The sequence below is a fragment of the Asterias rubens genome, chromosome 9 (genome assembly GCF_902459465.1).
Source record: "Asterias rubens chromosome 9, eAstRub1.3, whole genome shotgun sequence".
NCBI classification, from domain to species: Eukaryota; Metazoa; Echinodermata; class Asteroidea; order Forcipulatida; family Asteriidae; genus Asterias; species Asterias rubens.
This window is the reverse complement of record NC_047070.1, coordinates 17,783,964-17,799,028: the sequence shown is the minus strand read 5'-3', so window position 1 is coordinate 17,799,028 and position 15,065 is coordinate 17,783,964. Positions and strand designations below refer to the sequence as shown.

The following is a 15,065-nucleotide window of genomic DNA, read 5'->3' as shown; positions in this document are numbered from 1 at the left end:
TTCTGAATGATTGAAGTGATTATCCCTCGAGCAGTCTTCCTCTTGCGAGGACGGATGTTGGAAACGGAAAAGCATTCTCTACTTTTTTTTCTTTCTTTTTGCAGAAATAGCCATACGTGCTGTTTTCTGGTTGACCACTGTTTAATAAGAGCACTCCGAGAAACGAAGTGTGTAGGTGAGAAGTAATGGCCAGTCAATGATGGAGGCCTGGATTTTTTTAACTTGAGGAAATTACGTGTTCTGTTTTATTTCCCACACAAACCTTTCAAGAAAGCCCAGGGAGCTGTTTAAATGCTCAATCATGTTTTCAACAATACTTTTTTTAAAGAATTGATTTTTTGATTAAATAAAGAAATAATGACTAGTGCGGGACTTGAACCGGCAACCTCCAGACTACTTTGCCAGAGCACTACCAACTGAGCTTTCTGTCCCTTTATTGGCACTCTCCCTATTTTGTGATAATCATGGTTGGGGGCTGCCAGTCAGAAGCCATCCAACCTGAAACTACTGACAAATACCTTGAAGAGATCGAATAAATCTCCAATTTGCATCTAATCTCCCCTGGGAGGAATATCTGCCATAATCTTTGAGATTGCGGAAAAAATCTCCAGATTGGTGGATGATTGAATTACAAACACAACATTCATCTTGTTTGCCCCATCTCCTTTCCAGCAAGTTTGCTGTTTTAAGTCAATAATAATGCACACAAAGAACGGAAATCTATAATCAGCAGCAGGTGTTTGAAATAATCTATCTAGTGCCAGAATGCCTCTCCATTTATTATCAGTTGAGGGCACCCTTTGACAGCTGTTGCTGTGGATGTAAACCTTTCGTCAAAATGAAACCATTTACTGTTTCTAAATCACACAAATTCAAATGTTCAAGTCCACCTACATGTAGTAATTCAAGTCCCTACATTATGTGGACTTCTTTTATTCTCAGGTACAGACTTGTAAAGCTCGGGCAGGTTGCGAGCCTAAAGAAAAATAATAAATAAAAACAACAGCACAGTTTGTGCCTTAGAAACTAATGAAAACAACTCTCCAACACCTTGACCAAGGCTTCGGAAAATGTGAAACTATCCTTGCTCTGAATGCTGGTGTTAAAAACTAAGGCAATTATGACCTTTTATCAACATTACTCTAAACTTTCATGTTAAAATGGACACCCACACAGCAAACTTCAGATTCAATCCAATGCATGGGTTAGAAACACACATAATCAGGCATGGAACCCTTGTAGCTACCCTTTCCGGACTGTTCAATCTTACGAAATGTATGTTGCATGCTAGTTGCTTAAATGGAGCTGCTGTTTTTTTCATGGCACCATGGTGATTCTAAAAGCAGGAACACTGTTTGAAATGCATGATGCATTAACAGTGGTTGTGCATTTCAAGTGTACGGTATTTGTTTCCATTGACTGCCGCCTGATAGTATTTGCTTAAAAGATCTTTAAAAAAGGAAGTTACTAAAGTACACCATGCTTTTAAATAGAAATGGTGAATGGGATAATTGAACATTTCCGAAATCAATTATGATAAAAGCATGGGTAGCTCCATGATCAAACACAAACAGTTTCAATTCTTGTAAATATGTTTACAAAGTATACAATAATAGTGAAAATATGAAAAACAGAAGCCATGCGCTTTATGGAAAGAAAACAAAAACAGGTCATGATCATTGTAAACTCATCGGTCTCAACAACCAGACGTATTTCATGACAAAATTGAACAACAAAGCATTCACAGTATAGTAATGTCGTCAGCCAAGTTTAATTCTATAACAAAATTGCTGCAGTTACAATGTACATGTAGACTAAATTACTTTAAGAAGTACTACAAACTCTAGCCAAACCAGCAAGCTTACTTGTATGCAAAGTACAAAGAAAAAGCACACCAAATTGTAAAGAGTGCATATTATTCTTATTTTTACATTTAAGCATATATGCACAGACAAATCAGGTACGGGCTGTTCTCCTAAGATACCCTGTAAGAATACATGGATTAAGCTAGCCGTGCAATAACGTTTAAAAAAAAAACAGTCTACACACTTAACATTTTCCCCTTTAAATATCCTTTGTCAAAACAAATTTGACAAATTTATAAATTAATAAAAAGATAACCGAAAACACTGGGTAATAAAAAACAAAAATCATACACAACATCTGCTTCAAAGAGCAAACGTGTGCCACCCCCCTTTCACAGAAACAATTGCAACTTTTGTTATTCTCAGCAACACTTAAAATAATTTGGGCCCAATTTCAAAGTAGCTTCATGGTGAAAGCTTTCGAAAAAACGACAAAAATACAAAATAAAAAAAGAGGGAAAGAAAAATGTACACATAAAATAGGTTGTCCTATATCTTTATTTTAAAACACACAAAAAAAGAATGTAAAAGACAAAAAGGACAAACTTCTTGAAAATAAGAACACTAATAGCTTGTCACTCTTCTCCTAAATTTCTTCAATTGCGAGAAATTTCTAGTCGCAGATTCAAGAGTGCATGCCACACGCATAATGAATGAAGAACCTACACCTAGATTCTACACACATCAACGTACAACCTACCTGGGTCTAAAACAGGAAAGAATTGCTGAGAGTTCATACACCGACCTGGGAAAAACTCCAAAATAAGCCACAAAAATAACGAAAAGACAGAAAAAGGCTTGAGCAAAAGTACATCGATAAAGGGGATACAAAAAATGTGTTAGAAAGGAAGTAAAAGAAAGAGACATTTTACAAACAATTTGCAAAAGAATTGTGTTTTTAGTCTAGGTTGTCTACAGGTACTTGGTAATAAATCTATGTTAAAACTACAGTGCAGAGATATATAGTACAAAAAGGACTTTCCATAGCCAGAAATAAAGAGCACACTATATCAATTTATTCCTTGAAGTTTTTCAACTCAAAAAGTCTCCTCAAAAGTGTTGGCAACCATGTTCCCAGATTTATGTATGAGCTTGAGGGCGCTGTTTTGGTTATAGTGATGCAAGGGGTCTAATCAAATACACAAGTAAAACACTTTCAACCTTCTTCAGTAGTATACGCTGGTGTCCCCATAAAAACCAAATGAGGCTTTTTATAAATTGCCTTGATTATCAAACCACATCTGCTAAAACTCCTGTTTGCCTCAAGTAGTTTTCATAAATCAAATCAGAGGCAATGAAGTCCACACCGGATTAACACATTACACCCTGGCCAATGTGGATACAGTTTCACTAACTTGTCTGCTGCCCATGCAAGCATGACCAATTCACTTAATGGCGCCTGGTGATAATGCAATATCAACGACGTTGATACACATATTTAAGGTTCACGTAATAATCTTTTTTCTTACATTAAAGTAATATTGCAGCTGTGCCTTGAACCACCATATAGAGCAAGGGATATACGTGTACTTTGGGCTTTTAAAGACGGGGAAGAAAATACAATCTGACATAACTTGAGGAGAGAATCCCCTTTACTTCAGGGTGACCTTCCTGAATTTGAACAGTACAGGTTTAATCTACCCTTGCACTTTGCATCAAATCTTGTCATTACTCACACTACCGCAGGGATTAAGCCCGGGTCATACTTCCTACGAATAAGAAATCAAAGCGAATTTTGAAGTCACATGGCTGTTTGTGCAGCAACTGTTTCGCAGGAGTTGAACCAACTGTTGCGACACCTTGGTCATGTTTCCTTTATCCAATACCAGTTATGAATGCTTATATTCATTGCACTGTATAAACAATAAAAAATAAATTAAAAAAAACCCAGACTATTTTGTCTTCCAACCTCAGTTTAGTTACATTTGGCCAGATTGGAGAGAAATATATATGGCTGCGCAACGCAAAGTCTACAGCTACGTCACTGGTGATTCAATGCCATGTTGCAATTTGTTTCTTTACAAGTACTTGGAAATTATCAAGGGAAGGTATATTTTTGGTAACCACTCCTGAAAATTAATTGCAATAAAAATTCACTTAGTGAGAAGTAAAGCATTTTGAGAATCATTTCACTTAGAAGTAATGTGGTTATGGAAAAAGATAACAGTTTTTATCCCCCAAAATCTGTCGGATTGAATATTCTTACTACAAATCTTTCCTCCTACGCGGAATAAACTGCTCAAAATTTGCAGTGATACCTCTAGTTTTATTGTATAGGATTAAAACGATCAAACTGTCCGAACACCAAAGGTACACGTTTCCTTTGAGAAACAATCCCAAATAATAAAGTCACATGAATCATCCAGAAATTCAGACTTGTGATTTCCTGTGGTCACTTCTGTATGAGTATGGTGTGAGTGTCAGGTTACCAGACCTTGATTTTAATTGCTTCTTCCTTTGATTAGTACCTTACCCCTGCCTTAACCTGTAAGGCAATACACAAGTGGAATAATGGAATAAAGGGGTGTATATATTTCTTCTAGATCAAAGGTTTCAATGATTTTTTCATTAATCGCACTGATTATAATAATATGCTCTGAATTGTTGATCTAATTCAGTTTACAGTACTGACTCAAACTTCAATGTCTGGCACAGAATTGATTCACCACAGTACAGGCCTTTCTCCTGGGAGTCGACAGTCGACCAGGCTCCATGTTTCAAGGCACTATTGGGTTCAATCGTTGTTGGCATAGAGTAGACTGTGCCCCACAAGAGAAACTCACGGAGAGAGAGTATATAAGATTGCGAATGATGAACCTAGTCGACATTAAAACAGCTGTTTGAATGTGCTGCATGCAATCACAGCCTAAATCTCATCTCTTGCATGATAGTCTAATTAACCTATCATGACTTAATGGTGCAAAGCGCTGTATAACAAAGGGTAGATCCCTGTTATGTTAATTCTAAAATAAAATCAGTCCAAATTTAGGTTCCAAATAACTGCAATGAGTATTTTTCTTACCAGCTGGTTCAGCAAACACAGATGGTGCAGAGTACATATTACCATGATAATGATATTAACAACGCCTTCTCGTAGCGACTTGTGCATTACACTAACACAAGGGACTAATGGCTTAATAAGAAACATCAGAGCTTGAGTCCAGTACACTTGACTGCTTCGCCAACACAGCACGAGGTAATTAAAAAAAAAAATCAAAACTAGAGATTTTTCATCAGCAATAATTAAAACAAAAACAATTAAAAACTTTTGTTGGCGATTCTTTGCTGCACAATTTTTTATTGGATTTCATAAATAGAGAATAACATTTATTATCAAATGCACCCCTCCCCTTAAAGATCAACACCCTCTTAAAATAACAAACACATATGTACTTATTGTATTGTTGCAATGGAATTTACACCCCCGCATTCCAAATACTGCCTCAGACTGTTGTGGGGGGGGGGGGGGATGGAGGGAGAGAGAGAGATGACAAAAACACCAAACGGCTTTGTAAATGTCAAGCTGAAGACAAAAACATTCCCCGCGACAGTTTGAGCAGAAAACACTTGAGAAGGAAAGTTAAAAAACTATAGCTAGCCCGTAGCCCCTGGTTCTTTTCTCAAAATGTCAGGAACCCGGGAAGGGAATGGACTGTGAACAGTAATTAAGGCTTGTCATAGTTGTCAGCTTAAAAAGAAAACATGCGTCTATAAAAAGCGTCTGTTGGCTTTGGAGCTTTTAAGTGCGTTTCGTGTCACAATTTTTTCATTTTATTTTTTTATTTTTGTTATTTTGTTTTTTGGAGGGGGGGGGGGAATGTTTCCTGAAATTTAATCAGCAAACATTGATCTTGTAGCAAAGCTACATTGAACATGTTTGTACTTGAACACCTGCGATATAAGCCACAATTTGTCTGGTCGGTACACTTCAGTCTTATATTCCGGGATGCTAGAAAACCGGTTCTCATCACAGTCAGTTTGTATTTGACTGTGGGGGAGTTAAATCTGTGGTAAACAAATCACAAGTGACATTTTGTATGGAGAGGAGTTTGGGGTAAATCTTTCTGTTGTTTTAAGGAGACTGTTTGTACGCCTCTTCCATCATTCTAGTTAATAGCCAATGACTTTGCTTTCTGTGTTTATAAATTATGTTCCAAGCTGATGTATGTTTATGCCTTTCAGTCCTTGAAGGCAAGGAATCGTCCACAATGCCTTGGAGCATGGGCCTGACGATACTAGTGAATCACCAAGTATGAAAATGTACAGATGCGGGAATTCCTGAAAATGGTCGGCAGGTCTGGGTTCCCTTTGTTCTAGACCCTTCAGCTCTCCAGATAAAATACGATTCAGGAAGTTTACAGACTCTGGAAAAATTGATGGGATTTGATTGAATGCAATGGTTTTGTTGTCTGTTTTACAGGCCTGGAATTAAAAGAAGGCCGCGGAGGTCACGGCTACTGCTTCCCATGATCTTGGCCATAGTACCCCTTCAAATGTTTCCCATAGATTTGGGGAAACTTTGCTTGAATAGTTGTAAGCGTGAATAATTCCAGACCAATCGCTTGCATAGCCCAGATACATTTCTACACTAAGAATATATATATATATATATATTTTTTTTTTTACTGTTGTGGAGTAGTTTTCAGAATAACAACCGACACGCTGCCATGGCTGCATATCACTTAAGAATCCCCGAACACCATCTAAGAGGGTCCCCTTGTCATGTTCAACGCCGAGCTGCGTTACATGCCACAGTGACACTGGATGAGTGTTTTTATTGGCGACACAACACTCTCCTTCTCCCCCGATAAAGCAGGGGTAACTTTCATGCTCGTAGCTTCCGCAGATCCCCATGGAGGATTCCGGCATACAATAATGCGCAATTTCTTGCCAAATGTTGTGTCAGCCTGCATGAATGTGAGACATGTCTAATGCACCATCGGGTGCAAATCCTGTTGTGGTATTTGTGTGATTTGTATCCCCTTAAGGGGAGAGGGAACAGGAAGCTCTGATTTGTTTTGTACATTTATGAACAAGCTCAAAACATGTACACTGTGAACTTGGAAAGGAAAATAGAATCTTCAATTGAAAGGTACACTGAGCTCTGTACTGAAACATTGAGTTTGTAGAATTTCAAGTCTCTGACAGTCTTATGGTGAAGTATACATTGTACCTTTGGTTATTGGAACCATTTGATTGTTTTAATCCTATATAAATCTGTAATTAATTACTGAAACTATACCAGTGAAAATTTCAATTCAAAGCATGTTAGCATTTTTGAGATTTCAACAAAATCTTGAGTGTACATGTCCGCAGTAGGAAGAACAATCCGTAATTGGAATACAAGTTTCTAAGATACACATTTGTTTGAACCCCATTTCTCTTTTCTGGATTTTTAGTCTGCAAAGTGTTATGTACAGTCTGTATTTTGCTACAGATTATTTGCAATGTGGAACTTCAAGTTGTACTGTGGGAAAGTTTTAAGTTTGGCATGAAGGCATTATTAGATCCAAAGTCGAGAGGTGAATGCACAAGCCACAGCCAGGAAGCAACATTGGGAATGTTGAGCATTCAAGACCACCTCTCACAGACACTTGAGCCACTGAAACACCCGTTGAAGCCCAGGATCAAATATCTGCATGAATAAAAGCGGGTGTCCTCATCCTAGGCATCAAGAGTCAAGTTTGAATAACGCTGAAGGAACAGTGTGACCAACTGCTGTGTAAATGTTTGTTACATACACCAGTCTTTTTCAGCACATCCTTAGATTTGATGAAAAGCATCAGTGAAGCCCAAGAAAAGCTTGCATGAAGATTGGTACAAGCGGTCACCAGCGAAAGTCTCAATTGAGACGAGCATGGTATAGGGCAACAAGTTTCATGACACCTCCGCTTGAAAGATGTGCTGGGTTTTTCAACAAAATTTTTATCAAAATGATCACATCAAACAGGCCATGTTTTGCCATTTTTATGTTTCGTTTAAGAGCAAGAGTGTTGCTTTGATTGGAGGTTTTTAAAAAGATCTTTCTTTAAACAAAAAGTAAACGCTGGTTCTGAGTCTATAACACTATAGCGTTTAGGTCGCAGAAGTTTTTCTTAGGGCCAAAACCAAAATGTAAGCCACTGCTTATACATGTATGCCAAAGATTATGGTAAGTGGTTGGTGATCGTAGGCGTAGAATTCGGCGATAAGCAGAGCGTTTAAATTGGGCTCTGATGAACCATGGCAGCGACATCTTGCAAATGCGCACCCACAACAACATTTCTGCGGCAGTAGGTTTGGGATTTGGGCTGATGAGCACAAAAGTCATCAAATAAATCTCAAAGAGCAATGATAAATGAGTGACCTGATGGACTATGGTCCTACTTACTTATCAATCGGCAGTGGAGGACGAGTTTGACTTTTTTGCTAGGTTCGCTCTGGCTGACGAGTTCCAAATCTTCGGACAGGACCCCATCCCTGTGGTGAATAAGCGTTAGGATGATATCATGTCCTTCACCTATAGAAAAACAAGAAAGGAAAATTACAGTCATTGTTAATAAACTTAATTGTAGTTAAAGATATTATACAGGACTGATAAAAGGAAAAAGACAGCAAATAATTTTACCTTGCATAGCCCCGCAAAATATGCTCCACAAAATGTAACAGTTGCTACTCAAAAATCATCATTTGCTGCTCAATATTTGCATTCATTGTGCACAAAACTTTGATGTCAACATATTTTACTATGCAATGTTTCTTTTATAATCAGAAGCTGTTGATCTTGCCCTTTCATACTATTTTATGGTTCACTTAGCAAGCACCTTTGTTTAACAATAATAATAAAAATACAAATGATGTAACATTAATGCAGCTTCCCTTGGTAAAATTAATTTGATGCATCCAATTTCTGTACAAGTACTTATTCTGTGTGCATCTTCAGATTCCTAACTGATGCTACAATGTCGGGCACAAATTGCCTTCCCTTAATGCCAAGTCACAGCTACACACAGGGAGCTACAAGAGTCTAATAAAACACTAGCATTTTACTTGATGATGGCTCAATTTATATTTAGCCTTTTTAAGGTACTGCAGTATAGTGGAGAGCACTTGATTGAATGAGGAATTTCCAATTCCAAGTTGACCAAAAAATGAACTCAATCCAATTTTGATTCCTTCAGAGTTATCATGTTTCACTTCTCTCGTCGCTGTCAACTGATTTCAAAAGATCAATCTTGGCAATTGTTTTTTTCCTACGGCATTTACATCCATTTATTACCTGTACATGTACAAATACCCCAGGAGAAACACAGTTGCGCAAGTGGAACTGGAAATCAAAGCTTGTTACACTGTCAGCAGTCAGCACTGTGGCTCCCAAATGAATATTTTCTTTTTCCTTGTTTTACTTCTTCAATTGTTGATATATTATACAGCAGTGTCCAGCATTCTCCAGTCAAAGAATAATGATGAAAATGTTAAGCAGCCAACCGGCTCTTCTCAGAGCCACCACTACCAACAAAAGAAATTTCTTATGATGCTGTCATTGCAAACCTTACTTTTAAGTTTTGTTTAACCGTGCCTCAGATGTGACATGCCAGGAGGTTAACAGACTCTGTATTCAGTCTGAGCTGCCGTGAATGCTTTTTCAAACAAAATATCAACATCAACTCTTGCATTTAAGCCTCTGGGTTTACTTCAGGGCTCCCAGTATGGAGTAGAGATTACGATACATCGGCCTTGAGAGGGTACCGTGGAGGTGGGTGCGTGGGGAGACACGTCGCTACACCCGGAACACCCGGCTGACAGGGAGAGACTCCCGGAACCTAATGACGAGAAGGATTGGTGATGTAAACTTGAAATGAATTTATATTGTAGGCAGTGGGTGGTGGAAGCCAGAAGAGTAATTTTTGGACGCAGTAGTCGTCAAGACTTTGACAGATTATTGTTAACTGATTTGCGACATCGTAATTTAATAATTTATTCGTACTTTATTTTCCTTTGTTAAGTTGGTCCAAGTGTAAATATTCAATTGTAAATAAATAAGTTAGCGTAAAACGCATTAATTCAAAAGTAAGTGTTTATTTGTAATTTTGTGGTGTGCTTGGAGGAACAGTTTTCTTTAGTTTTGATTTTTGGTATTTGGGATAACCCGGCTTTGTGGGAATGGGGGCTTGTCCGAGAAGCAATTATAGTAAAGCACTGCACAGTAAATCCACCTTGGATTCGAACCCACACTCCAATGTCTAAACCACCGCTCGGCCATAACACCCCAAAGCTCTGTGTCTGCATTTCTGTAATCTCAACAGACGAAAAAAACATTTTTAAGAGGATCTCATTTTCATTCGATGGAACACACCTTCTACGGAAAGCTCAATATTTCAGCTGCCGCTACGGTAAGATGAATATGATTAGGACAGAAAAACAATCTGGCCCGTCGTGTGACGGAGGCTTTCTCAGAAACATTCACAAAAATGATCAGATTAAAACCCACTCAATGCTAGAGAGATGGCAATCGTCATTTGATTATAAACAGGCTCGTTCGCCAACGAAAACAGTTGAATGATCGACACATGTGCAGAACCTCCATGGCCTTCTGAACAGGAGTTACAAACCTCAAGTTGAGAAATATTGTTATTACTTAAAGGCAGTGGACACTATTGGTAATTACTCAAAATAATTATCATCATAAAACCTTTCTTGATTACAATAGGGAGAGGTTGATAGTATAAAACATTGTGAGAAACAGCTATCTCCGAAGTGCCATAGTTTTAGAGAAAGAAGTAATTTTCTGCGAATTTGATTTCGACCTCAAGTTTAGAATTTGAGGTCTCGAAATCAAGCGTCAGAAAGCACACAACTTCGTTTGACAATGGTGTTTTTTCTTTCATTATTATCTCGCAACTTCGACGACCGATTGAGCTCAAATTTTCACAGGTTTGTTATTTTATGCATATGTTGAGATACACCAACTGTGAAGACTAATCTTTGACAATTACCAATAGTGTCCACTGTCTTTATTCATTACTTTATACATGGACAGGCTTGATACTTCACTCTTGAAATGGCAAGAGTCTGTCTGTCAACAAGGGATAGGCTATATCAAATTGGCAGCTACAGCTACGGCTACGACTGTTGCTAAGGGTGTTGCTGAGAATATTCAATACTTCAATGAACGATGACTTGGAAATTTAACCATAGCTCTAGCCGTAAATTCTGACTTAGTCTATGTTAATTCCTCCTCGAATGCATAAAATCAAGTTGATGTCGGGTCATCTTGAATTAGGTCATATCTGACTCCGACTATGGCTGTTGCTATCTCGTGTTCATAAGGATGTCCTATACATCAACCCATGACAAGCCATAGCCAGAGCTCTAGCTGCCAATTTATAGGGTATGGCCCTTACAACGTAAATTGTAAAAGCAAAAACAGGGTACAATTCAATTACAGCTCTTTTGAGTACAGTTCCATTTTAATAACCAAATCCCAAATGTTTCATTTTGCTGGGGAAACAAGACATTACTTATTTTCTACTTCTAGCGACAACTCAAAACTGAAATGTCTGAGAAGCAGACAGCGCCAAATCCCATGACTGTAATGAATAGTTTAAAGTAGGTAATTCCATAAGCAATTACAGAGTTCAGCACACTAATCCTCTTCATTACCTCTCCTGGGAAAAGCCTCATCACTCCTCCCACAAACAGTAAGCCATGAAAGTGCACAGAAGAAATGATGAAACCTGATGGTATAAGCTAAAAAGATTAACTAAGGGAGGTTTGTGGTAACACCATGTGAATATCTCTTTTTGAGCAGTGTTTTTTTTTCTTCAGAACAAACACTACCCAAAAACAGAGACTCATTTCACAAGCCCCTCTATAAATTCTGGTTATTGTAGAACGGGAAAACCATTACTGTTGAAACAACACATCTTCAAATAAAATGTGATTTACAAACTAAAAGTACAGTACTGTGTCATCAAGAAAACAAACAAAAAGAACCATCCTCCTGTTACCTGCGGTCTGCAACGCCACCATCAATAACAAACAAGAAACCACAACGCCTACCAAGATTGATATCTACAATTATTTTAATTAGTTCTCGAGGGAGGGATTCCATAGACATCTTAAAATACAGCATTTCATTTATCATTTCCCGAGCTCCGGAATGCCCGACGAGGAAGTCTCTACATTTCCTCTGTCAGTGTGTTTTTTGTTCGCCCTCTTAGGTTTTTATGAGAGAGGTTTTTTTCAAGAGAGAGCCAGTGTGTCTGGTTTGAAATGAATGAAACATTCATCGCTCAAAGGTGATGAGGTGTTTACATTAAAAGAATTGGCAAGTATCATCTTTACACTGTGACATTTCATCTTTTGCATTCTTATTTACTCAGCTCGTTGCACACATACATTTTCTGAGTACTTCAACCAGCTTTTGCAAATTTTAGTTCAAAAGGTGGTAGCATTTTAGAGATATTGTCGAAAACCCGGAGCCGTTATATCCACACAGGAAGAATAATCCATAATTGCAATAAACATTCTAAGAAACATATCTGACAGTAACGCTTCTTAGATTTATTTTTGAGGGGACACAAACTGATATTTTTAATATTTATTGCCATTTATTTTAGGAGTGATAACGAAATGTATACCTTCCCTTCTAAAGGCTCAGGATGTGTTACCAATCAGAAAAACATCACAACAATTTCCATGTAAAAGCTGACATCTTCATCCGTGCACAAGTGAAGGCAAATGTTGTTCCACTGTTCTGATCAATATTACTAATTCTAACAAACGTTAATCTTGGCTCAGACTCAAAATATTTTGCTGTTATATTCAAATCCATTATTATCTCAAAATTTATGTTAAAGGGGAATAGCCAGACAACCTATGCATACATCTCTCATCAGGTTTCTTTCCTGTTGATGCATACAGGGAACTCAACGTTAACAAAATCTTAGTGAGGTAGTATCCAAATTGGCGGCTACAACTACGGCTATGACTGTTGCTAAGGGTAATGCTCAGCACATCCAACGCAAAAATGGCGTGGAAAGTTAGCTGTAGCCGCCAATTTAAACAGCGCCTTAATTCTGTTCAGTCAAATGAGAACAATGAACAACCCGTCATCGACGATTTCACATGATATGCATAATTTGTTTACACTCAACAACAATAGGAATTGACGGTGCCACACAGGGGGAAACGAGCCAATGCAAACAATGTGAAATGTGCATCAAATTCGCTTGGTTAATTTCACATTATCAACATAATGAACAAATTAATTAAATCATAATTTATGCTTGTTTGCATTTAACAAGACTAGAAATTATCGATGCCACACAGGTGAAACGAGCCAATAAATAGATGCAAACGCTAGGCAACCTGCAAAGCAAGCATGCCATTGCCTGACCATTAATTGCTGCCTTCCCCATTGTCGATTGCCATCAGGCAGGGCGAAAGGATCCACACAGTGTGTAGACAAAGCTTCGCTGGCACTCTTGCTCGAGACGGACAAACAGAACCGGATACCCACCCTAGCAACATCCTTTTATCCTCCTCCCCAACACTCTTGCTTCTAGCCTCCGGTGAAGCATGTAAAACACACTCGGCAGTGAGGACAATCTTCATTTCATATTCCCCGTTCTCATCTTGGCCTATTTTTTTCTCTCCTCCCCCCCTCGTCTCCTTTGTATCCCTGCATCCAGGGGTAGCTTGTAACTCAGTAACAAGCTCCTGATACTCTCTCCGCATCATCAAGGTGCGACAAAATAACAACACTTCTCGGAAAAATCAAAATCCACTCTATCTGATGTTGGGATCATTTTTGTTTTGGTGTTATTCCCTTCTTCTGATATGAATAAGGAGGTGGATGATAAGTTGTTAAACCATAAAACTTACAGGATTCTGATTATCGCTAGGGAAGGGCAAGATACAAATTGCATTCCATGGTGAGGTGTTGTATTGCCGACTGGGACATTGTAGGAGAATAGGGAATGTGTTAACGAGACCGAACAAAGATATGGAAGGTTGGATGACAGAAAAGGAATTCCATAATACTGATTGTTGCTTTTCAGTCTATTCTCACATTTCCTTATTAAAGTTTGAGTTTCAATCAAATAAGTAGGACAATTCTGCTTCTTATTTATAGCTGTGATGTTTAACCCTTTAAAGAGACTGTTAATTTCTGTATAACCGTCACCTAGACATTGCTAATCTTAGAAATATTTTGCTCCATTATTATTCTCAGGAAAAAATTAATACAATGTATGTAACAGAAATACATGGTTTAGAATTGTACATTCCGGTAAATGGAAAAAGTAAATTTGGTCCGATACCTGTTCTTTAAGCCAAAGTAGGTCAAAATTTGCTATGGTTTGCAGCTTTTTTGTACAAGCCGTTCACAGCTGCTCATTTTGATACGAAGCCGTTTGCGGCCGCCATTGGCATTTTGGTAAAAGCCGTTTGTGGCCACTATTGTCCATTAAGGGTTAAGCTAATGTCCTAGTTTAACCCTTTACGGATCCCTAGATAAATTGACTGCTTATTTTCAATGCCTTAGTTATATTTGTAATTAAGTGTGTTATCACTGTAAATGGCAGATGGCAGTCTTTTTATTTAATTATTTTACTTATTTTAAAAGTAATGTATCAAATGGGTCTCAGAAGAATCTCTTAAAATAATTATGGCGCCAACAAGTTGTAAACTTAAAGAGGGACAGTCATCATGATCATAGTAGACCTACATGTAATGGCTGTTCACGAAATTGTAAACTCTAACCTAGTTACTGTAAATGCGCACGCTGGCCGTGACTTCACAATATCCAAATTACAGCACCCTTTGTGATGTGACGGCAAGCTAGAGTAGGTGTGTAGTAACTGGGTTACAGTTCATAATTTTATGTACCCCACAGGCAACAGTCTTTCTTTAAGCTTTCAAATGTGATGAAAACAAGTAAGTTTTGCTTGTCAACCAAACGGACATGAAATACCTAGTTATAGTTTCTGCTAGTTAGCAGATAAATCTGTTGTCACATTTCGCAATGAACTTGTGCAGGCCTCATACTTTGCCCTGGCCATTGCCTTGGTGCCCTTGAAATGCTCTGACAGCAGAAATTTACATTTTCCTCATAGGGTGCCCTTAACCAAGGAAAAAATGCCTTGGTGCCCTATATGCCTTGGTGCAAATATGTACAGGCCTGCACAATGTGTCCTGCATTTGTAAATATAATTT

The 15,065-nt window shown here is 38.1% G+C and overlaps 1 protein-coding gene across 2 annotated transcripts in view; it reads right to left on the bottom strand.

Annotated features, from left to right (window-relative positions):
- LOC117294431 (UPF0687 protein C20orf27 homolog) overlaps positions 1 to 15,065 on the bottom strand; it is a 40,809-nt gene that overhangs the window by 3,690 nt on the left and 22,054 nt on the right. The window contains exons 3-4 of one of the 2 annotated variants that reach the window (XM_033776826.1): positions 8,236 to 8,364; positions 2,566 to 2,571 (exon numbers count right to left, since the gene is read on the bottom strand). In XM_033776826.1, coding sequence (XP_033632717.1) covers positions 2,566 to 2,571; positions 8,236 to 8,364 — 135 coding nt within the window. The remainder of the gene's footprint in view (positions 1 to 2,565; positions 2,572 to 8,235; positions 8,365 to 15,065) is intronic. The other variant, XM_033776827.1, reaches the window with a different exon arrangement.